Source organism: Physcomitrium patens, chromosome 14 (genome assembly GCF_059467195.1).
Source record: "Physcomitrium patens ecotype Gransden chromosome 14, ASM5946719v1, whole genome shotgun sequence".
Classification (NCBI taxonomy): domain Eukaryota; kingdom Viridiplantae; phylum Streptophyta; class Bryopsida; order Funariales; family Funariaceae; genus Physcomitrium; species Physcomitrium patens.
In genome coordinates, this window is record NC_143423.1 from 15751295 (window position 1) to 15772516 (window position 21222).

Here is a 21222-nt window from a genome sequence, read left to right on the forward strand (position 1 = left end):
TAATTTTTTTTCAACTTTTGTGTCAAAGGCATCAAAAAAAGATTTATTACTTCATATTCATCTTAACAAAATGATTTATTGGAATGCAAAGTCTGGACTTTAATGGCAATAGTTTTAGCAATGTTATTGAATTTAAGTTACCAAAATGCTTTTGAAGAGAAGTATTCTTAATAACAAACTATCTTCAAAAGTAATTGTAGTAAATAAAATGTCATTTAAAATATGGTTTGGCAAACAACAACATTTATCTTATCTTAGAACTTTTGTAGCAAAGTCTATATTTTAATTTAAAATGAAACAAGATAAAAGTTAGATTCATATTTTATTGCTACTATTTTTTTTGGCTATAGAAAAAAAAATCTAAAGTATATCATTTTATGAATTTTTTTACATAAGATTATTATATTTTAAGATTTTTTCTTTCATGAAACTACTCATATTAAATAAAGGATTGACATAAGTAATTTGGCTTTGCAAATTATTAAATAAATGAAGTTTTTCTCAACCTACTCCTAATAATATTTATTATGACAGCCAAAATACTATTGCTTTGAATAAAATTTTAAATATCATTCAAGTAATAAGGATGTTGATTTTTGATATGATTTTACCAAAATAAAAGTATTATTTTAAGAATTTTAATTTAAATATATTTTAATCTTAAACATGAATATTAATATTTTAATCAAATTCTTATTTCTAAAATAACATAATTATTGAATGAAAAACTGAAGTATATATTTAATACGTGAACTTCAAGACCACTTAACATCTAAAATTTAACCTTTAATGACTTTCACAAATCAAAATCAGACTTATCTTCGTCACTTTTGTGGAAGAAATTTTTAGCAATATATCTACATTTTTTTTTTTTTTTTTTTTTTTTTTTTGTATTTGTATTTGATCAATTTTATGACCATTTTTCTAAACTTACTTGCTCAAGCTATTAAAAACCATTTACACTTTAATATGCCTTTGAGTACAAGATAAATCAATTAATAAGTGTGTTTATCCAAGACTTGTCAAAATAAGAACTCTTCAATAAATAAATTGAATCAAAATTGTTTGAAATGCAATCTAACATACTTAAATAATACTATACAACAATCTTATAAGATAAGATTTCACACATTTACTAATAAATATAGATAAAAATTTATTTAAAAAACAAATCTAATTTCAAAAGTAATAGTTAAGATCTTGATTAATTTCAAAGATAAATCCTATAAAAAGTAAGGTAAAAAATATTTAAAATTCTTTATTAATAAATTTTATTTTTAAAAAATAAGTCTAAAATTAAAAGATAAATAATACTTAATCAACTTGGTTATTACAAAAATAAAGCTCCAAAAACAAAATTGCAATCACTACTACAACATAAGAAAACTTTTGGTGAAGCATTATTATCACTTTTAGTAAGATATTATAGCTACTTTAACAAAACATAGGACTATTTTTTTTCTTCCTAAACCATACATCTCAATAAAAACTAAAGAAAATGAATTCTTTTACAACATGAAGAATAAACTTGACCAAACCCTTAACAAGATGCATGTGCTTACAATCTATGTCATCCTAAAAGCAACAACTTGTTGCAAATCTTCAAATATTAGCAAATGAAGCACAAGGCAGCACCAACACTTTGTGAAGCTTTTAGAGCACAACAAAGAGAGTAAAAAACAACAAGAACATGTTGTAAATCTCTAAATCTTAGCAAAAATAAGTACAAGTCAACAACACATTACAGAGCTCCAAACCATAGCAAAGAGAGCACAAGGCAACAACAACATTTTATAAAGATCTAAAATAAAGAAAAATGAACACAAGACAGCAATAAAGCTTTAAGTCTTACAAAAATGATTGAAGAAGATGAAGATTGTACCACGAAATGGACAAAATCATATTCATAATACAATTAAACTGATATATTAGTAGGAGTATTGGATATATTTCTAAGTATCAATTTAATACATAAGTATTATATTAATTGTGTCTTTTGTTAAAATTACATAATTATACACTCTAATATTGTGAGTATTAAAAAAATACGCCACTTTTATTATATAAGAATATATATTAATCATTCTTTAAATATATAAAAACAAAATTACTAAAATTTTTACATGTAGAAAAATAGACATTTGTTGTAATCAAACATTAATCTCTCTTTTTTTTCTTTTTTCTTTTTTTTTTATCTTTCTTTTGTACTTTACTTATTTATTTTATATTTTTGTTCTATTTTAAGGAGATATAATTTAATTTTAACTAAAGATACTTGTTAATATTTAATATTTTAAATGTTTGATTGTTACTATTAGAAGCTAATTTTTAAAATAATTAGAATAAAGTAATTATTGCAATAAAAATTACTTAAAAATATTGTATCAAAATCTTTAATGCAAGAGTCTCCAAAAATTTTGTACACAAGTTTCAAAAAACTATTATTTAAACTCAAGCTGTTACCAAAATCATTTCATTTCAGCTAGAGCAGTTACTCATGCCATCTGGTCAAGTCTTGAGAGGTTTTCGAAGTTTGATGCTGCATTTGCTCAAACAAGTTCACGATTCCTCGAACAGATCATGAAGATATGCAATACGTTCAGTTCTGGGATCACTCGTGTTTTCGTTGCACAAACTGTTTTGTTGGTTTTGAGATGCATTGTGGAGCCTGTGTTTGCATGTCCATGGAGCTGCTGGCCTCAGTCGTGCCGGCCTCGGAGAAAAATACAGCAGATTCAGGGGTATGGTGTTCAAGTTGAGGTAGATTAAATCTCAAGTTAATGTGATAGCTAGTAGGCTTCAAGACAATCTTTTGTAATTTCTGTTCCACTCTTCTTCAAGCTGGGCAGCTAATATGTCATGAAAGAACTTGTGTCAATTATAAAACGGTCGATGTAATGAGAGAGCATCACCCAGACTCATGCGATTCATCAATTTCATCTTCGATCACTTGCTAGAGTGCAAGCTATACCATAGAAAAATGTTGTAATTCCTCACAAAGATTCAGATTTGCTGGCGAACAATTAGCTCAGGCTGAGATGTTCGAGGAGCACTGCAAGGAAGCCGGAGGAGTTCTGAAGAAGCAGGCCTTGAGGTGTCCCAAGAAGTAACGGCTGGCTGTGGTTGTTGCTGGGGGGATGATTCTTCATTTGGTGGATCAACTGCAAGAGTGGGGCGATCAAGGTCGGCAGATTGATCGTTCTTAAAAGCTTGAGAAGGCCCAAGTAAGAGAGTTGGCTCGTCGATTGCAGGAGCAGGTTTGCAAAAAGGAGGACTGGAGTAAGCGTTGGAGGCGCTGGTGGTGATGGCGAAGGTCTAACGAAGTCTTGATCGCGGAGGTTGCTATCGCCAGTTGTGTCTGCAAGTGCGCCACCTGTAATCAGGACCCTCCTACGTTCAACATTCCCTTTTTGAGAACTGTTTCAATTTCATTCTCTAGTCTAGGGCATATCCTTACGTTTACTTGTATGGTTTTTTGTCCCCACAATCACTTGGCCAGAACGTAGAGCTTGAGTCAAGTGAAGACAGTAGGGAAGAGGCAGGTTGATCATTTTGATGTTAGTATGATAGTTAGTCTCATGTGCATTTGCGCGTTTGTGGATTTCGAAACCCTGGTTTTCTCCCTTCACTAAGGTCAAGCTCTTGCTGATACTTTCTGTATGGGGGTGTTTGAGCAGAAGGCCAAGTAGTTGTGAGTGGTGATGACAACTTCTGCTGTCTTACCCTGAAATATTCTCTACAATGCTTCGTTTGAAGGTTTTCACTACGAACGGTATATTCTTGCAGCTGAATCATGTGAAATCAGTTTCTTGAAGCAAATGAAATAGGGCCACCTTCTACTTCCACTGAACTACTTTAAAACTGAATGTACTAGCGTGTCGACCTACTCATTCCGAAGGGTCTTATATGCAGACCCATTCAAATTGTGATTTCACATTCAAACATATTATTACTAATGCTGAAAATGAGCTCATGCCTACCGGGTTACTATTGAGGATTTTGACGACGATTTGTGAAATGAGTATTATGAGGTATGCTTGTTAATAATTTGCAATTGATTGCAAGAAATTAGAATAGATTGCACGATGTGCTACGGGTAGGGATTATGGAAAACCTGCTGCTGAAGGACAGATATGGCTCCTACACAGCCATAAACAGGGTCTTGAACCCCTGCATCTGCCTCGTACGCAAGGGAATTCACACAATCTTCACGGTGGGGAGGTGGCAACTCATGCAGCATCTTTGTGACATTTGCGACGCCAAACACCTACCAGCCTTTCACACAACTCTCTTCAAGCCTGCTTACCACTGTAATAAATATTATGATAACAACAAAACTGTTTGTACGTGTGCTCGAGTTTTCCTCAGGAGAGCAATACCTGTAGAGTCCCACCACGTTTTTTCGAGTCTGATGTCCCGAATTGATGCAAGGGCTGTATAATTATGGAAATTCTAGCTCTTGCTGATGGAACCAAAGACCTGTCCACATTGAAACCACATAACAGCAGACTCAAAGCAAGAGAAACCATGAAGTCATTGCTATTGAGTTTCTGGCGCATTCAATATCTTTATTACTTATTTTTATCTGGTGATGACGAAACCACCAATGCCACATTGCTCTCGTAAGAATTTCAAACTTAGTCTCACAGAACAAACCGCGTGGTTGACTAAGAGTTTGCATCATGTCTTGTTGGAATGATTCTAGGGTTGTGTTGAGATATGAGCAGCAAACCCAATCGAGTGATTCCCAATCTACCATCCTGAACAACGTGAATACAAATTGTTCATTTCCCGAGGTCGAGGTACTCTGTTAGGTACTACTTCAGAGTCTGTTATCCCAACATTTTCAACGCAAATTCACAATCATTTTACTAATGCGATCTTTGCTGTGAAGGCGAGCCATGCATGGCTAACGAACTCAGCATTGAGTCAACGTAAATACATATCCACTGTGACATTCTTTGATAGATAAAGAATGGATTGAGGAACTCTAGGAAGCTGACTTGAATTGAAGCAAAATTTCAAGAGCAGTGCAAAGGGCAAGACGTGCATGTGAATCAGAGAGCACACCTTGTGAACATGAGCAAACTTCTGTGGCTGGTCGGGGGGGAAGAAAGGTGCAAATAAACACTGAGCAGTGCATTTCCGGCGGAGCACCCGGCAAGCTGCACACGCCGAGGTGCCTAACGCCGATACCATTACCATTCTCAAACGGCGGTATGAATGCATCTACTCCTCTTCGGCCCCCTCTACACAAGTCATTTCTCATCTACGCTGCCATTCATCATCACTCCCGTCTCCACTTTCTCCCATCTCCATCTTCTCTTGCTGTTTCCATTCCCTGCTTCCCATGCTTTCTTTCCCGTGCTTCTTCAGCATGCTTAGCATCCCACCTTCATGAGCCAGCGGCAAGCTTTGCAATCCCACATGTTGGGTAACTTCTGCTGGACGGTTGGTTCAACGGCTGATCTCCCCCTTTCTGAATCCCAAGATAGTAAATAATCACTTTTAAAGATAGCAGTTGAGAGTACAAACATTTTAACTAATACAGGTGTCAGTTTCTTTTCTGGGTCATAATCAGGGTTTAGTTTTACGATCTTGCCGGTAATAAACATCGAGGGTCGTGTTTGAAGGGACTGAACATCAAGTGTGGCACTCAGTGGTTTGCTTCGAAGTATATCCGCTCACAATTTCATTTAAAGATAGAATATCAGACTAACTCTAGGGGGCATTGTGTGGTATATGCCACTTTTAACTCTTACCCGTATCACGCACTAAGTACGTTCGTGTGAGGAAATGACTCACCGTAAAGACGATTTCTGGTCATGGAACTCTGTAGGTCTCTTCCTCCTGCATTTCTTAGGGGCAGGCGTTCACTGATGATCCCGAACAGTGGTTGAGGGGGTTTGGATAGATCATACGTTCTTTCGGTCAACCACGCCTATGCCCTAATCATTATGAGACATATGAAATATGCAATTACACACAGCATGATGAGCTGCTGCACCTTCTGCCAGTAAAAGAAATCTCACTAGTAGAGCAGCTTAAGAACAAAGAGGAACAGATTAAACAATCATTGATTGTCAAATGTGAGTATATTGCAATGAGCTACATAAAGGTTCCAGCCATAACGCTTGGTATTTTATTGTAAGGAAAACATGGTTGAATGTTACCAAGTTTTCCTTACAATAAACTTGGTAACATACAACCAAGTTATATTAATAGAGGTCTGGTCTGGACGTCCCAGACCGAGAAAAGAATCCGCTATCGATATTTACTGCTACACAAAACCTGGCACTTGATAGTCTGGTCATTGATAATGAAGCCTGGGTTCACCATGATGCTGATGTTGGATTGAGCAGGCTGTTCCTTGAAGGCAGGGGTTTGTTCCATGAATCGAGGGTCGAATTCAGCGGATGGTGATACTCGAAAGATCGAGACTGGCTGGTCGAATGCGAATGCCATGTGGTGCACAAGCCAGACTGACTTGGCTGCGTTGAAGAAGGCCCCCATGAGGTTCAGCGAGATCTCGCTATGGGTCAGTTTTCCGAGTTGGGAAAGGATCAAATCCATTCGACCCACGAAGAAGCGATGAAAGTGTGCGTTCACCACCAGAGCGCCAGGCTTGCCGAGGGATTTCTCAATGGAAGACCACTCCTGGTTCTTCAGATTCTGATACAATTGGTAGCAGGTTTGTTTCAATGCATCAGGGTCGAACACGGAGGAGGCTCCATTAGGCTCGAAGCTTATATTCTCAAAGCTTTCAAACATGACCTGGTTGAGGAAGGACTCGAAGTACAGGATGATTACGTTTCCTGGGAACTGGCGGACCCATCGCCCAACCATGTGCTGTTCCAAGAGAGAGGTTATCACTTGCGTGGCCGACTCACCTGACTCCCAAATGTGGTGGCAAATTGCTGAACTTAGTTTCCTTAGAGAGTTTTTTGAGTCTTCCAACACCTTCAAGAATTGCTTTGGTGTGAGATCCTGGGAGGGAAATCGACGAGCTACGGGTGGCTGTCCTGCAGCTGGAAGATTGATCTCTCTCTTTCCCAAAACGTGATCCTCCGCCTCTAGTTCCATGCAACAGAGCCCATTCTGTCGAGCAATCAGTTGAAGCTCCAAACTATCGCACTGTTCTGTCAACAACCTGCACTTCTCGTCACAAGCTTCCGCAGCTGCTTGCAATTCGCGAATCTTCTCGGCTGCCATATTATACGTCTGGTTTGCCTGCTCAAACTTGTATCGTAGAGTCGTGATAGTGTAGTTTAAAACCATGAAAGAATCAGAATCTGCTTTTACACCCTCCTTACTGGAGTAAAAGGATTGGGTCATTTTTACTGCAGCGCCAGTCGCTCCGTTTTTCTTTTTGCCCCGTCTCATGAAGTTGAATAGGTTAAAGGCCCCTGTTTTTTGCGTCGACTCCACCTTCTGATCTCCAACTTTCGACCGCAGACTGGGTGGCTTGCACCCCCCTGAAAACTCTGAATTCAACGAAATATCATGAAGTTTAGTATGTTCCCCAACCGTACTCCTACGAAACATTGGAAGCAAAATCACCCTCAATAAACAGTGATGACAAGTTAAAGGACTTGACCTCGAAACATCTCATCGATCGCAGTAGATGTATCAACACTTTGGCCTCGCCAGCTCGGAAGAGCCGACAAGTTCACACACTCTGAGTTCGTCTTCCCTTTGCTGCCCTGGAATGAATTGTCCATTTCCCAGTTGATGCTCCTCGCCGCATTCCGTACCTCACCTCCACTTTTCGCCAAGCTAGGAGATGCTGAACGAGACGAATTCCTCCTTGTTCGTCCGGGGGATGAACCCTTGAAAACAAAGGGGTGAGAAAGTTGCTGCTCAACTTGCCTTAATATTATGTTCTTCAACCTCGTTGTCGAGCTTGACGAATTATTCTCAAGACTTGTCTTGTTACCCGCTCCAACAGGCTGACAAAGCACATTGTTGGATGACCTGAGCGGATCGTTAAGGTTAGAATTATACGCAAGCCGTGCCTGATCGGGACTCAGGCTTGCATGATTCACTGCGGGCACAATCCCGCCATCCTCCGTAATCTGTGAGCTAGTGATGGACAGCTGCGCGAGCTTGCGGCTATTCTCCGACTGTCTTCGTGGCGGTCTCAGAATGGTGAGATTTTGCGGATAGTGAGAATTGGTCATGCTTTTCCTGGTAACGGGGCTCTCTGTTCTCCCAGAGATGTCTTGCTTCCGCTGGGTTGCGGTGCTTGGCTCTGGGATGTAGTAATTTCTGCTTTGGTGCATCAAGTCCGTCCTTGGTGAAAGCGTGGCTCCCCTGCTCGGACTCATCAGCGCTGTGGGATTGTGCTTGCACTTGGGTTTGGGGCTGTTGAGATGACTGTTGATCTCAAGGCAGGATAATTGCTACAGACTATTGTGCTCACGAAAGGCGTGAGGATATTGCTCGTTCCGAAAGGAGCGCGAGTCGCTGCTGTGGCCAGTCGGCCTCTGCGTGTTTGTGTGGATCTTTTTCCAGAATGTTTGACCCTCGATCTAGAAGTTTGCGTGGCTTTGTTCTACGGTTGAGGGAAGCGCGATTGGTTCTCAGATGCCCTACAAAAATAAATAGCAAGAAGTTGCACTAGTAATGAGAACTTACCACAGCATCCTCACAATGTCACTGCATTCTGCACTACATGAGATGAACTAAATAGTAATCTGAATGCAAAGGGTGTCCCAAACGCCTCCTAATGAGCCCGTCTACTGATAAAACCCACATTGAGAAGGAAATAATGCAGTCATTTGCAGCATTAATTGCTGCAATTGGAGCTGCCAGAGTTTGAGCAGCTTGGGAGAACAACAGTCAAATGGGAATCTTAATTCTCCATTTGACTCCACAGTATCCCTCGACATTAAATATCAATCAGAGAAAGCTCTGTGAAAATCTTCTGCATGAAATGACAAGGCTTTGTCAAATAGAGAAGAGCATTGTCTGACGAAGATTGCAGGTAGAATCTTAATGCGAATGTGCGAATTACGCATGAACTGAGCTATCACTGTAAACAATCTAATTTCTTACTTCAAACGTCACAATCTTCTTCTGAAAATGGACCCTCTTCAAGATAGAATAGGTTACCAGCCGGAAGCAAGACCATGGGCAGCAATGGGAGTAAGGAGCTGACAGGAGTGAAAATAGGAAACTCGCGTTGAGGCAATAAAATCTACCAGGCACCAGCACTAGATTCCGAGCTAGATTTCCTGATTCTACCACCCTACTGTCCGAGCAATCCCCCCAGCTCTGTCCAATTCCATCACTCTTCCTAAGCCACTCATCAACTTCTCCAAGAGTTTCTACGGAGCCGAACTGAGAACAAGCGCCTCACCTGTAAGAGAGCTGAAGAAACTTAGCCCTCTTATTACACTTGCAGCCACAAACTTTCCAACCTGCTGGCTAGTGAAGTCGTCTCAGGGAGCGGCCATCCCTGCTTGCTGCCTGTTCCTCATCACAATCCATCGCAGCACGATCCAGCTACAAGCACCGCTGCACAAGGTCAGCTGTGGACACAAACTTCGGACTCTCTTACTCCAGCTCGACCTACGTGGGCCTGCGCAGCCCCACAAGAACAACTGTGGACACAAACTTCGTCTTCTATCAACCCAAAATGCCATCACCCCTCCACCTCTGCAGCTACGGAGTTCCCCCACAAAGTCGAATAGGACTGAACCCCGCGGCGGCGCGCGCGTAGGCATCTAGATTCGATGGCTCGTCGCGGATCTCGTGATCTCAAGACTATAAATTTGATCGCCACCCTTCGATTAAATTGATGTTTAGGCAGTCACCACGTTTTTAGTGTGTCCTTATTTTTATTTTGACTCTTTGAGTTTTAGAATACTTAATGAGCATCGTGAAAAAATACATGTGTTATTGGACGCTTTCCTTACTCATACACATGGATTTTATCAAAAATTATGTGGTACTTTTCAAAAATTCTTCGTGTTATCTTTTCTAGTCTACAACTTGTGAATGAGAATTCTTTTCGATTATTATCCAACAATGCGTATAATTAAATATAATAGTCTTTTTATGCACATATATAGATTTTAAAAGCTACCTGAAAATATATTTGTTGAAAAGAAATGTTTTAAATCAAATTTGAAACAACATTTGGCAATGAATTCTAAAGTAAAAATTATGTAATAATATGTACATTGATATATATATAGTCCTAAACGTATTGAATGGACATTTTATATCCACGAGGCTTGCAACGTCATCAACGCAAAAGGCTTTAATGTAGAGGAATGAATGACCTTCCTACTGTATACAGCCTGGCTGGCGAGTGTAATTTGTTTTATTGTTGCATGTTTGTTATATTACATTGGCGCAATGCAAATTTTGTCTGTATGAGAGAAATTAAGCTTTTCCCCCTTTTCTTTTGTTTTTGGCTTTTCATGTCTTTTCATATCTTTTCATTTTCTCCTTTTCGTACTTTCACTTTTTTCCTCCTTTCTGTTCCCTACTCCTTTTGTTGGTTGGCATTAGTAGTATGCACTGGGTTTCTTTTCCATTCTGGATAAGCAATCTTGCACTGATGCTGATGCATTGTTGAAAATGAAGGGTAAAGCATTTACTACAAACAGAAATAATAAAAGAAGAGTTGATTAAACCTGGTTGGTTTGTGAGCATTCACTCTGCATGTTAAAATAAAGGTTGGCAAAATCCGAAGGCTCACAATGGTGTGGATAATGCCCTCCCATTGTCATTGCAGCCATGAACTGTTGAATTACTAATAAAAAAGAATTAAGTCAAAAGAGGGGAAAAAAAAAAAAAAAAAAAAAAAAAAAAAGGGTAAGAAAGGAACATATAGAAGAGAGAAAGACAATGAGAAAAGGAAGGTCAAACAAGCTTTTATGGGAATTAAATTATCAAATTAAGTGTTTACAAAAATATTTTAGAGTGGGCTGAACTGGGGTCGATCATGAGGAGGGGGCTCTGTATACTACAAACATTGTCAGGACTGCCAACCTGACAGCGGGGTCCTACATAGAACCTTTGACGATGTTTGTTGTTGTGTTTTTTTTTTGTAGGGAAGATGCTCATATTGTTGTAACGTGCACTTGATGGCGTTTGTGCATTCAAAGAAAGAAGTTGCGTTGAATTCAAGTGAATTTTTGAAGTATCTTGTAACCATAAAAAACTAATATGAATGTTTGAATTAGAGTTTGTTTTTTGTATTTCAATATATATCTATGAATAGATGTTGATAATAGAGTAGTACATAATTAGGCAATGGAAGTATTTTTCCATGGGAGATACCATTGCACCTACGCAAGCATTGCCTTAGACAAAACCATCCAAGACAATAAGGACCATGTAATTTCCTTTTGGATCTAAGATTTGACCTATCATCTCACCAAAAACCCTTCCCTTGTCTAGGCACTATCATGCCTAGCTCTTATTGATTTTGCTCCAACAAAACATCTTTCATATTTGAAACTTTAAGACTAGATCAACATCAACCTTATTAAATCTTCAATGGTAGTGTTAAATCTTGTATAGTAGGATTACTTTGTCTTGATATGTGTGTCAAAATTTGGAGCAAGAAAAGTTCTTTTACACAGCCTCCTTCACTTCAACTCTTAGCTCTTAAATGTATAGCCATGGCACCTCCAATTTGATTTGTCGATTTGAAGAAGAATAAAAATTCTTCTATGAATTTATACATATAAGAGTGGAAATAAAACAGCATCCCTTTCTGTCTGGTGAAATCTCGGGATCCCGCTGAAAGACAGTAGTTTCCACTCCAGTAACCAATTGTTTGGTTGTAAATGGATCAGCTCCTCTCATCGAGCTAAATTCAAAAAGTCCGAAAAGACTCAACTGTGCCCAGTTACAAGCAGAACTCGTGACCTTTGCAGAGCGGCAAAGAACAGCATATTGCTCATACAACTTAACATTTATTGATTCGATACCTTACCTCAATGAATAACTGATTCAAGATGCCAAATGAAATGAATGACGCACTCATTTAAAAACGTGAACTTACAATCAGTGCTTTCACACTCTCATATAAAACAACAAATCCTATCAAATCTACCTATTATAAGATACCCGTCATAACTAAGTCACAAAGATCAGTCTAGGTGAACCAAACGACCAACCATTTTGAATGTCATCTACAAAAGTACATATATAACCCTGGAAAATCCCTCACCACACAAGTTACAATGCTAAAGTATCAAAGCACCCCTTCGCACTAATACAAAGGTCTTCAGTAAGTGCTAGTGAGGCGTTCCTGCGGTAAGGCAATAAGAGGCTCGTCGTCTTTGTAGAATAGCTCCGCCATCGTCTCCGTCCACGCTTTGGCTTTCTGAGGACAAACTCTAGATTTGCAGATACCAGCCTTGCAGCACACAGCCTGAGCATCGAGTACCTTGTCGATATCGGCGAGTGCTATTGGGCCATACTGTGCCACAAGCGACTTACACTACAGTACAAGAGATCAGAAAAGTCAAAACTGAGAACTCATCACATATATTTTGACCAAAAACAAACTAAGAGATTAATAAACAGATACATAATAAACATTACACATTTCTCCTTCTGGTCCAGCACAGATATTGAAGATAAAAGAGGACGGGAATAAGAACGGCCAAACCTCATCAACGTGATTAGTAATACGGTTGCAAGCATTCATCAGCACATCCAGCACCCTTTCCTGCGGTAATACACCACACCAATTCAAATCAGAATTTTATCCCATTCATTCGTACTAGCTCAGGCTCAAGACTCTGATCTCAATCACTCTGAACTCTGCAGATTCAACCATTCCATCAAAGTGAAAATACAATATGACTAAAATTTCCTAAGTATTTAGAAAGAAGACAAGACGGGAATGTGGGAAGGTCAAAAGCAGGCCAATACAATATAGCCCCTCAGCACATACGAGACAAAAAATCTACTTTTGGACTGATTACCTGAGTCTTTGGGTCCTGCAATTTTATTTTGATCTCTAAAATGAAAAACTGGCACGTCGCACAATCGTTGCTACCGAAGACCCTTGGTGGCTTGCACATCCTGGTCTTCTCACAGAAAGACTGAGGCGTAATGTTCCCAAGCTGCTCCATCATTCGCGGGGTATACACATCTACTAGAAGGTCACACTGCACAAAATACTATCATTAGTCGACCATCGAACAGTTGCCTTTACTACACATTGTGTGACTTCTTTACCCTCTCCTTTTAAAGATCGAGGCTTCCAAGCTGACTCTGCACCAAGAGTGACGAAGGAACAGGATCATTCTACAAATCATGTGACCACTTAAAGGTAGAGTGAACAGCTCACGACTGTTTGCTTACCTGCTTGCTAAGCTCCTTCATCTGTGCACACGCAAGGTGGAGAGCAACTACAATCTCTTCGCGTGTTCGGTTGTTGTCCAAATAGGTCAAAGCATCAGTGGCCAAGGCTTCGCAAACCACGCACGTCTTCTTCTCGTCTTGAAAAGCCTTGATAGCAGGGGGCGTGCAGAGCCCAGATTCATAGCAAAGTTTTTGTGGGCCAAGCAGTGCCTCTAACTCCAAGAACGCTTGCGGCACATAGTCAGCCACCATTCTTTCACACTGCCAAAACAACACGATATATCATTATCAACCGTAACATTAGTCTCTACCACCTAAACTTTTTGCACGGTACATACCATCCTCGTCCCACTTCACAAAACCCAACATCGGATCACAAATGCTGAATGAGGTTTGGCCACTGCCTTTTGTCACTGCCTACAAAAGGCATCGTACAAGCAGCTTCCATGAGACGACAGATTATATCGAGAACACAAACAATTCAAAGGGATTATCATTTATCCATTCTATCTATTTGTCTATCTCTACGTATCTCTCTCTCTCTCTCTCTCTCTCTCTCTCGATATACATATATATATATATATATATATATATATATATATATGTGTGTGTGTGTGGATGGTTACGTCCACCACAAATCATTGGAGATAGCCACTCAACTGCCCACAAGTGGATAAGACGCGAGCGAGTGAAAACTACTAACCTTCGTTTTCAGCCCTGGTTGAAGTTTGTCACACAAAACGTGATCTGCAGTTTTCATGACCTTCATTGACGTGTCTGGGTTAGTCAGCACCATCTGTGCTTCTTGCGACAGCTGAAGGCATTTATCGCACAAATTTACCTTCGCAAAACCTGCTTCCTTGCGACCGAGCTTTGTCAACCTTGTAACTGTGCCTTCACGCAATAATCCAAAAACATTGTCAGAAGCCAAATTTTGCCTAAAATAAACTGCTGTTATGACGAGATCCATCGACCGTTTAAATGCAAATGCAAATGCAAGCACAACAAACACGCAATGCAAGTGCAGAGACTTCAAGAAAACCATCTTTTACACTGATTTTACAATGGAGTGAGTTGTCCCGAGTGAGACGCTACCATTCTCAATTCCCGTATCAAACGCCCGACACAGAGTGCAGCCCTATTAAATACGTAATTGGACACGAATTTAGTAGATTCCCAACGCATGACAACAACATAAAGACCCACGATTACACAGGTGACAACTGCTTAACAGCCGTACCAAGACTGACATGTGAACCTTCTCCAATGCCAAACATGCACACCAACACCACCGCAACCGCAACTCCCCATCGCAGGTTCCGAATCGCCATGATGCTCAAATTTACCTCAAACTTCCGCTGCCGACCCCAAAATAACCTGTGACAATCCATAGCACCCTTAGAGCCACACCGTTGCACCAACCCAAGAAAAAAATAACTAGAGAACGCACTATGAAAAGGAAGCGCATGAACACCGACCAAACACGAAGGCGCGATTGAGCAACTCCCCGAAGTTGCTCCCGAAAGCTCAAAACACGAGCAATTCAACACAACCCAAAAGTGAAACGCAAGACCTTGACGAGGGACTCGAGACCCAACAACAGAACAGAGAGCAACGGGGAAATTTAAGGCAAATTTGCGACGCAAGGCCTGGAAACTCGCAACAGGGGACAGAAGCGTAGCCGATTCGACCCGGCGAGCAAGACAGCAAACGAGAGAGGACCGCCCAGCAGTACCTGAGAGTGCGTGATGGAAGAGTGCCTGCAAATGGCGCACGGGATCGAGGCTATGGCGTTCAATTGTTACGCCACGAGGTCACGAGATAGTTCCTTCCCCGCAACGCAAAGCCAAGGTGCCGCCGCATTTCAGAATCCCTTCTCCCTCTTCCCGGAATCGGCAGCAAAACACCCCTCGCCCCCCAAAAACAAAACGGAAACGCAAAAGATGCGTTGGCCAGGGGGAGATAAAAGTAAAAGTAAACACCATGACAAGTTTCAAGTAAAATAGGTAACTTAACTTCAGGAGAAGTTCAGGGCATTAATGTAAATGAAAACCAGCCATACTTTTCTATTCTTTTTCAATATCACTGATTCTCTGCCTCTTTCAGTTGAATATTTGCGTGAACTTTTAAAAGATCGATGTCCATTTTGTATTCTTCTTCTTCTTATGAAGAATGTTTGTGGTTGAGATTCACAACGAACCTCAATGGCAACGTGCAACGGGTGATGTGGTTCTGATTATGATAATACTATGTTTCACTTAGAGACTGCTTCCAGATGTATGTACTACTGATTATGACATAGTTTCCATCGACAGAAGTCCTTTTAAAGGGAGGTGCTGGAGATTGATTGTAATGGCCTGTAGTCATAACATCTGAATTGTCCAGTACATAAAAAGCGCAATTCAATAGTCAGAAAGTGTACAAGGAGAATGTCTGGTTCTTGAACAATTGTTGTATCCACATTTGAAGATCGTTGCTTTGCCGAAGCTTTGAAGTGTCGAGAGTTAATACAGAGAAGTGGCACAGGGAAGCTTCACGTGGGAATCACAGATACACCGCATTTCTATGATCCTGGAAGAGAACAGAGACGATTCCTTTGAGAAACTACTATTTTTATCTTTATGTTCAGTTGTTTCTGCTCTAGGATATTCATTGAATGTATTCATGACTGGCTCAGAACACAACCAATAATCTGAAGTTCAATCAGCGGTGGTTAAGTGAAAATTCCGCCTTTGATGGCGTAGATACATGATAGCTTTATCAACCAAAAATACATCATCTGTTCTAGTACATATGTAGTAGTACAAGAGTTGTACTGCATTTTGACAGGGATGAGGTGTAGGACAGATGCATTCTGCAGTGGAACACTTTTTCATGCCCACTCCACTTGGCCCAAATACTAGGCAATGCCCAAACAGTAGAGGATTGGGGTCGAGAAATAACTGTACACAAAAAATGTCCACATCATTAGGCCAAGACTCCATACAATCAACCGCAAGTTCCCTCTCATATATGACATTCCCTTTTCATTAAGATTCTTTGAGATTTTGAAGATGACCGAACAGTAATTATTCAAATGAGATCTGGACTTTACAGGGGTCTGCGTAACACGGGCCACAGACACGGGCATCATATTGACTGTACATAAACTATACAGGCATGATACTTTCACTAAGGGGCTCACAAAGAGTGTCGAGTACAAATACACAGCAGCTCAATGTTTACCTCATCTAATCAACCGCTACAATCCAACTCGACCACTATCTGTACCAACAACGATCCTATCTCAAGGTTTCTAGATGCTGCTGTAGAGTTGTAACAATACTGCATTGGTAAGTTGATCCACCTTAAAACTTTTCCGCTACAAAATTAAATATGCTTTGTCACATTAGTGATGAGTACGTCCACCGTCCATGAATGGCTGAGCACTTTAAGTACAGAAATCAGGGAGTTTGTGTAACATCACTGATTAATCATGGTCCTGATGACATAGGCGGAGCTGTGGGCCTTGATTTTTCAACTGCACAATCAAAGTTAGCAAACACTTATATTATAATGCGTAGAAACAAAAACTTCATTTGAAGCATTCCACCTTCCGTTAATCTCGGCATGCGATATCACATTTAATGAGCTGTCTTAACTGCAGATTGCATTATATCTGGAAGTTATCCGTTCAGTCGTTTAGACTGAAAAATACTAACAGAGCCAGAAAATACCTGGATGAGTCGCCAGCGCGAGAAGAGGCAGATACCTCCAACTCTTTAGCAGTAATACCTTCACTAGAACCCGGTTCTTCATAAGCTGGTGGTTCATCACCTTCAAATGCGGCCGCTGCAGATTCCGAATCATCGGCACTAGAGACAGCTGACGCCACCAGTTTGGATGGGCCGGCCAGTTTGACATCTGCATCGCTTTCGAGGAGAGGTTTGGTTTCCGTGTTCGTACTAGGCTCTGCCACAAGAGTTTCAACTACGGGTTCTTGATCGGCCGCTGCAGCTTCCGAATCATCGGCACTAGAGATAACTGACGCAACTGGTTCGAACGGGCTGGCAGGTTTGACATCTGCGTCGCTTTCGAAAAATGGTTTGGTTTCCGTGTTTGTACTAGGCTCTTCCGCAGGAGTTTCAACTATGGGTTCTTGCTCGGCCTTGGGCGTAAGGTTTGGGGGCTCTTGAAGAACGGGAAGAGGTGCAGCAGCAGGTGTAGCACCCAAAGCAGGGGTTGCAGAACCGTTACTAGATTCTTCCACCTCTTTCTCAGATGGTTCAAAATTGGATTGAAGATCAGATTTGACTCCCTCGAGATCTGGAAGTTCCACTCCACGCTTCTCTGCTTCCACTTCAATTTTTTCTTCAGCCTTGTCTACCACCCCTCCAATCTTATCTTCAGCTTTCTCTGCCAATGCTTCGGGTGTAACCGACTCTACGTCCAGTTTTTCCTTTAAAACTTCCTCTCCAGTTTGAACAGATGATTTAGCTTTCTCTGCCAATGCTTCGGGTGTAACCGACTCTACTTCCAGTTTTTCCTTCAATGCTTCCTCTCCAGTCTGAATAGCTGCTTTGAGATCTGGAAGTTCTACTCCACGCTTCTCTGCTTCCACTTCAATTTTTTCTTCAGCCTTGTCTACCATCTCTCCGATCTTATCTTTAGCTTTTTCTGCCAATGCTTCAGGTGTAACCGACTCTACGTCCAGTTTTTCCTTTAAAACTTCCTCTCCAGTTTGAGTAGCTGCTTTGACCTCAGAACCCTTAGGGAGGAGGACTCTTCCGACTTCCTGCGTAATTTTATAAAATGAATGTGTGATGATTAGACGACAAAGCTATTTGAAATCCGCAATCTAACTTAGGGGCCTTTCGATCCATTGCCAACTCGCTTAGGGAAGAATACACACAAGTTTAATGACCTCCAAACCGATTTCTCACTTAATCCTCTGTTAATCAAGAACTTCAGCTACATAATATCTGCAAAATTGTACTTCAAGTGCCTGATGGCGTAGTCTCACTTCAACACAATAATCATATAGTTATAAAATCATGAAGAGGTAGACATAAAAAGGAAAAGAAAAGGAACCTTGACATCATCAATTAAATCCTTGGGTGCAATCTTAGTATTCAGAAAAGACTTCAAGTCTTCGATTGTTTTCTTCCTATCCTGCAAGCCCATCGCAAACTCCACTCTTAGAAAATAAAAGAGATATGAGGACATATGCTGCCGAGGAATGTTATTGAGTAGCAGATCGGACACATCCTACGTTTTTATTCTCCTCTTTTCTATTCTTTTCTTTTCCTTGTTTTAAAATATTTCTCTCTTTCTTAAGAAAAGGACAAGGACAGGGATGAAATACTTACCTCGGAATAGAGGAACTTCTTGACAAACAACTGCACCAGTGCAACCGTTCCGAGCAGCTGAAGGGTTGTCTCTGCCTGCTCGATTCAATATTAAGGACACAATGAGCATGTTGTCTACTAATGATAAGAGAACCCACAACCTGATGCAGTCCAAAATTAAAACTTGCGTGACCGTCATGCATGAAAGTGGGTCTGAACAAGCTAAAATTGAACCTCGGATAAAATGACGAGACCAACACCAGCTGCTGCTGCAATTCCCAGCGTCGTTGGCACCAACCTAGCTGAATCCTGAATTGGTTACAAATGTAAGAAGTTAGCAAAGAGTTCAGAATTGTAAAATGATTTGCCTACAATAATGCAGAATCGAGAGTCGCTAGGACGCTAGTACGTCCTGAGGTCCATATGACACATAGAAGAACTGTCCTATATCTATATCATTCAATACAAATTAAGTGCAAGGATTCATACGACATCTACTCCTTCGACATTCCCGACCAAGTTCTTCAGGTTGCCAAGGTCGAGTTTGAGAGCTTTGGAAGGAGTTGCCCACGGTAAGTCCTTCTCCTGCACGATCGATCCCGATGAGTCAATCACTGACTTAAAATCCGAAGAGTTGAAGAATGAAAATTAAAATGATCGTTCACGACAAAAATATACTGGTGCAGAAATTTTGAGCGGGAAGAGAGCCCTACATTCCATCCATTCGAACCTTCTGCACCACCTTTGATTGCATACGCGCTCTTAAATCCACTGTTGGAAAGAAGCTTGGCGACAGTTGCGGAGCTTCCGTCGAACCTGTACACACGAAATCCAAGGAATCAGACTGCATCAGACGTAAGGAACAGTACACAGTTAATGAGGAGAACGAAAATTTAGCTACGACGTAACAATGGATATTAGCTGGTCGAGGAGGAGCACTTTTCTCAATATCTACAACTTACAATCGTGGCTAAATCTTTTCTTTCACTCCTACTGTCCTCAATCACGCTGCACCGAGACAATTTACACGCAACATTACAAGACTGGAGAAGAATTTACACACAGTTCAATCTGGCTGGATATAACCACAGTATCCGGAGACTCGAAGTACCCCAAAGACTCGAAAACCTGCGCGTCATACTAACCTGTCCAAAACGTAGAGAGTAGTGTCCTCAGCAGCTTTGCACTTCGCGAGCACTTTTTCCACAAATGCACTATCGCCCGCAGCATAGGACACCTTCAAGACTGACTTGTTAATGGACTTAAGGTTGGGACTCCCCTCGGCTTTCACGTCCTCGAGTGCACGAATATCCAGAAGTTGAGCATTCAGCTCGGGATCAGACAGCTTAGCATAAGCTTCAATAGCTGATACAGAACTGGATGACGCACCAGGACCCGCCAATGCCCCAGACGCGATGAAAGGGGCAGTGACAGCTACAAGCCCAGCCACGACCGCCAAGGGATTGGCACTGACGAAATCGGTGGCACCACCCAGGTCGACGGAGGGCAACTCGGGGAAGGAGAGCTCAGGGACGGAGTAGGCAGCAGACGTAACAGAAGAGGAAGCCCTAGTGACAAAATCGTCATAGTTCACAGCCAAAGCCGCGGGTGAGGCAAACGCGACAAGAGACGCAGCAAGAGCAGACGCAGGGCGGAGGACGACAGGAACAGATTCAGAACCCACTTGCGAGCTAGTGGGCTTCTTAACAGAATCCTTCGCCCCCTTGGGCGCCGAGGAAGAAGAAGACGCAACTACAGCAGAGGAAGTGGTAACAGCGTGGTGGAGGATCGCCATGGTGGCTCAATGCCAGCAGAAACAAGCAGCAATGCAAAGGGATTCCAGCGGCTTCCTACGCGAGCGACGCAGACAGCAACGGCGGGACCGTCGACTCAGCGAGAAGCTGCGGATTCGGGATTTGTTGGGGTCATTGTAACCTGCGGAAAAATCCCACATAAAACATCACCCGGTAAAAATAAAAAATAAAAAAAATCGCGGCCAGGGTTGGAGCAATTTGGGTGTCCAATTGTCTGCTGACTGCTGATGGGGGTGGGGTTGCGGAGCCCCAGAGAAACGCATTCACACAAAGCACATCAACGCCGCAGGCCCAGGCGTAGGTTATCCGAACCCCTAGGTCAGCTCCGGACCCATGCCTCCACGTGGCACCTTATGGCTTCACTCCATGCTGGCTGCCACGTATTCCTGCCACCTATGCAGCATGATGGCTTCCCCCCTTTGGTTGCATACTTTTCACTTTTTCCTGGGGGTTGAACTTTAAAGTGCATCATTGTTTGAGGGTTTGGTTAATATCTCACGTTTTGGGATGTTTATGTTGTTGGGTTGCTAGAAATGAGAATTTTAAAAATAGTTACGTCTTGTTTTGTGATGATGTAGTCCAAAACAATGTGGGACGGCATAGAAGATAAAATATTAATTAAGGATGTTTAGTAGACATCTAAGCAATGTGCATTTTATTAAAATGAGTTTCTATGTAACTGAGCTTGTTAATGTGCTTACTTGGATATTGTTGTCACATCTTAAATGAATGTTTCATTGGAT

At 41.1% G+C, this 21222-nt stretch overlaps 3 protein-coding genes across 6 annotated transcripts; all 3 read right to left on the minus strand.

Annotated features, from left to right (window-relative positions):
- Positions 1-4385: 4385 nt before the first annotated feature.
- LOC112291928 (uncharacterized) lies at positions 4386-9656 on the minus strand. 2 transcript variants are annotated; one of them, XM_090256044.1, is made up of 6 exons: positions 9362-9656; positions 7598-8591; positions 5806-7484; positions 5071-5479; positions 4657-4829; positions 4434-4479 (listed from the first exon to the last, which is right to left on the minus strand). In XM_090256044.1, exons 2-3 carry the CDS (start codon positions 8325-8327, stop codon positions 6265-6267), a joined length of 1950 nt encoding a protein of 649 aa, XP_090112170.1. In that variant the 5' UTR covers positions 8328-8591; positions 9362-9656; the 3' UTR covers positions 4434-4479; positions 4657-4829; positions 5071-5479; positions 5806-6264. The 2 variants fall into 2 exon arrangements, with proteins under 2 accessions (XP_090112169.1, XP_090112170.1); XM_090256043.1 differs by lacking the exon at positions 9362-9656 and having other exon boundaries at positions 4386-4829; positions 7598-9344.
- Positions 9657-11986: 2330 nt separating this feature from the next.
- LOC112291929 (uncharacterized) lies at positions 11987-15199 on the minus strand. Of its 3 annotated transcripts, none has more exons than XM_024539945.3 (7): positions 15074-15199; positions 14579-14715; positions 14042-14226; positions 13339-13599; positions 12957-13142; positions 12638-12697; positions 11987-12466 (listed from the first exon to the last, which is right to left on the minus strand). In XM_024539945.3, the coding sequence occupies exons 2-7, from the start codon at positions 14667-14669 to the stop codon at positions 12251-12253; spliced, it is 999 nt and encodes a 332-aa protein (XP_024395713.1). In that variant the 5' UTR covers positions 14670-14715; positions 15074-15199; the 3' UTR covers positions 11987-12250. The 3 variants fall into 3 exon arrangements, with proteins under 3 accessions (XP_024395713.1, XP_024395710.1, XP_024395712.1); XM_024539942.3 differs by having other exon boundaries at positions 14042-14232; XM_024539944.3 differs by lacking the exon at positions 15074-15199 and adding an exon at positions 14817-15058 and having other exon boundaries at positions 14042-14232.
- A 1193-nt stretch (positions 15200-16392) lies between these two features.
- Positions 16393-20604, minus strand: LOC112291927 (uncharacterized). The gene is made up of 8 exons (XM_024539938.3): positions 19811-20604; positions 19379-19481; positions 19155-19250; positions 18900-18974; positions 18687-18761; positions 18409-18489; positions 17055-18112; positions 16393-16858 (listed from the first exon to the last, which is right to left on the minus strand). The coding sequence occupies exons 1-8, from the start codon at positions 20458-20460 to the stop codon at positions 16855-16857; spliced, it is 2142 nt and encodes a 713-aa protein (XP_024395706.1). The 5' UTR covers positions 20461-20604; the 3' UTR covers positions 16393-16854.
- Between the last annotated feature and the right edge of the window lie 618 nt (positions 20605-21222).

Bases quoted from the DNA above. Each gene is read 5' to 3' on its own strand.
- LOC112291928 (XM_090256043.1), bottom strand. From the start codon at position 8,327: ATGAGTCCGAGCAGGGGAGCCACGCTTTCACCAAGGACGGACTTGATG. The intron at 7,485-7,597 runs GTCAAGTCCTTT...CGTTGAATTCAG, and splicing joins GATCGATGAGATGTTTCGAG to AGTTTTCAGGGGGGTGCAAG.
- LOC112291929 (XM_024539942.3), bottom strand. From the start codon at position 14,669: ATGGCGATTCGGAACCTGCGATGGGGAGTTGCGGTTGCGGTGGTGTTG. The intron at 13,143-13,338 runs GTAAGCAAACAG...TATTTTGTGCAG, and splicing joins TGAAGGAGCTTAGCAAGCAG to TGTGACCTTCTAGTAGATGT. The intron at 12,467-12,637 runs GTTTGGCCGTTC...CTTGTACTGTAG, and splicing joins TTACTAATCACGTTGATGAG to TGTAAGTCGCTTGTGGCACA.
- LOC112291927 (XM_024539938.3), bottom strand. From the start codon at position 20,460: ATGGCGATCCTCCACCACGCTGTTACCACTTCCTCTGCTGTAGTTGCG. The intron at 19,482-19,810 runs GTTAGTATGACG...TCGTGTGTACAG, and splicing joins ACTCTCTACGTTTTGGACAG to GTTCGACGGAAGCTCCGCAA. The intron at 18,762-18,899 runs GTTCAATTTTAG...TGAATCGAGCAG, and splicing joins GTCTCGTCATTTTATCCGAG to GCAGAGACAACCCTTCAGCT.